Source organism: Octopus bimaculoides, chromosome 13 (assembly GCF_001194135.2).
Source record: "Octopus bimaculoides isolate UCB-OBI-ISO-001 chromosome 13, ASM119413v2, whole genome shotgun sequence".
In the NCBI taxonomy this organism is placed as follows: Eukaryota; Metazoa; Mollusca; class Cephalopoda; order Octopoda; family Octopodidae; genus Octopus; species Octopus bimaculoides.
The window spans coordinates 5,406,451-5,408,722 of record NC_068993.1 but is presented as its reverse complement, the minus strand read 5'-3'; the positions used below and the strand labels follow the sequence as shown (position 1 = coordinate 5,408,722).

At 27.2% G+C, this 2,272-nt stretch overlaps 1 protein-coding gene across 13 annotated transcripts in view; it reads right to left on the bottom strand.

The window, feature by feature from the left end:
- The window catches only part of LOC106872422 (protocadherin-11 X-linked), a 370,508-nt gene that overhangs the window by 48,192 nt on the left and 320,044 nt on the right, over positions 1-2,272 (bottom strand). For 8 of the 13 annotated variants that reach the window (XM_052972305.1, XM_014919417.2, XM_052972306.1 and 5 more), the window contains one exon: positions 1,174-1,629. The exons of the other annotated variants lie outside the window; for them this stretch is intronic. In XM_052972305.1, coding sequence (XP_052828265.1) covers positions 1,189-1,629 — 441 coding nt within the window. In that variant the 3' untranslated portion in view covers positions 1,174-1,188. The remainder of the gene's footprint in view (positions 1-1,173; positions 1,630-2,272) is intronic. 13 annotated transcript variants of the gene reach the window in all.

Genomic DNA, 2,272 nt, shown 5'->3' with positions numbered 1-2,272 from the left:
ATATATATATATATATGTATATATATATGTATATATATACGTATATATATGTATATATATATGTATATATATATATATGTGCATCTGTATATATATACATCTATGTATGGATATATGTATATATATTCACGCATACACATATATATATTTATGCATATATTCATATGCATATATATATATATACATATATGTATATAAATATGTATACATATATACATAGGTGCTTAGTACACATATATATATACATATATGTTTATATAAGGCACAAATGAAACAATATTGAATTTTTTGCACACTTTTTTGCACATTTTAATTAATCCTCAAAGGACATTGTATACCCATATTTATACATTAAACATTATAAATGCATATGTATATAATGTTATACATTTTATATCCATATTTATGTAACATTCTTTATAAACCAATAACATTGCTGGTTAAAAATTTGATTCAAATCTTCAACATTTACTTATATCATAAAACAGTTCATGAATACTGTTTATAGAATATTCTGTTTTTTTATCTTTTAATTGAATATAATTGCATAATGTCTCATCGTTTGTATTTTACAATTGTAATCTTCTTAAGTTTATTTGTGAAGTATTTTCAAAATATATCAAGAAAATGCATGATTGCCTGAGGTACTGAACCAAACATAACACAGCAATGATATTATATGACATGGAAAACTTAACCCTATAATACACAAGAATTTAGATGTTTTGTGAGTATTAACAGTAACTATATTTTAATCAATACATCTATAAATATATATTTTAATTCTTAGAAATTCAGTAATGCTAAATGATGTAAAATAGAAAATTTGAATTATAATTACATTTTATTTTCACTTTTTTTTTAATATTGGATTTGAAAACAATTTGTATATTTATTTTGCATTATAGGGTTAATTTTAAAGTTAATTTAATTTTCTGTTTTCATTTTTTTTGTGTGTTATAGTTTAAATTTCTTTTAAATATTCTGACAATAAAAATTGCTTGTTCTAAACAATTTTAATGTCCTTTGAGAATCTAAAATGTTAAATGATTGCAACTTAAACCGACTAACATTTAACGAATTTTAGCATCAATTGTGAAAATGAAAAAAAAAAACAAAAAAAAAAACTCCCTGATCCCCCAAATAAATGCTACTCTAGACAGAGTTCATTACCTGCCCACAGTTTAATCATGAGTGGTGTAAGGAGAGTTGCTTGGTGCTAACAGGCTGCACGGATGCGGAAGCTGGTGTTAATTTCGTTGTAGTGTACATCTGTGACCCAACAGACTGGTAATGCTCAAAGTGGTCAGTGTCATCATCCAATGCAGAAGTCGTCGTCATTACAGATGAATAAATCGGCGTGGCATGACTAAAGGCAAACTGTTTACTCTCAAAATTCTCTGTCTTGCCGTCTTCCTCAGGGAAGTCACTGGCAACACTGAGAATTTTCAGTTCTTCCAGAAGTTTCATGAACTCTGCCTTTAACATTACTGCTTCATAGAGCTGCTGCAGTCTTTTGAATTCACTGAATTCTTTTGATAACTGTTTTGTGAGGGTAGCCAGTTGCTGCAGTTCAGCATGGGAGCCGTGGAAGTCATCAATGTCGGCCGACCCGGCAGGGTTGGCGGCCTGCAAGTGGAAATCACTTCTGCAAATTTCGCTTATACTGAAAGGTTATCGCTTCTGGATCACGAAGGATGACATAATACTAATCAACTTTGATAAAACTACACATACTAACCATAAAAAAAATAAAGAAATATCCATACATAGATATTGATTCCATAATATCAGTCAGTTAAAAATAAAATATAAATAAAAAAAAAACATAAATAAATAAATAAAAAGTCAATTAGGATTTAATGAAATAATTAGATAAAGCTTGCTGCTTTACAAGTAGGGTTAGATTTACGATCCAGATGATAAAGATTCTAAAAGAATTAGAAAGATAAATTTATAATCTGTCAAATCCATTTGAGAACAATTAAAATTAATTAGATAATAAAATGAATATGTATTAATTAGAATTATAAGTAATACTTGGGCTTTTAAAAAGTGCTTTATCTGGCAATTTAGTAAATAATTTTAATATTAGTGGAATGTAGTACTTAATATTTAAATTCCGCCATGTCAGGTATGAATGATATATAAATACAGATACATACATACAGAAACAACAAAACACACTAATATATCTGCAAAAACCTTATTATTATTATTATTATTGGCATTTAGCAGAGCTGACTTCTATAAGCCTTCATTATATATATAT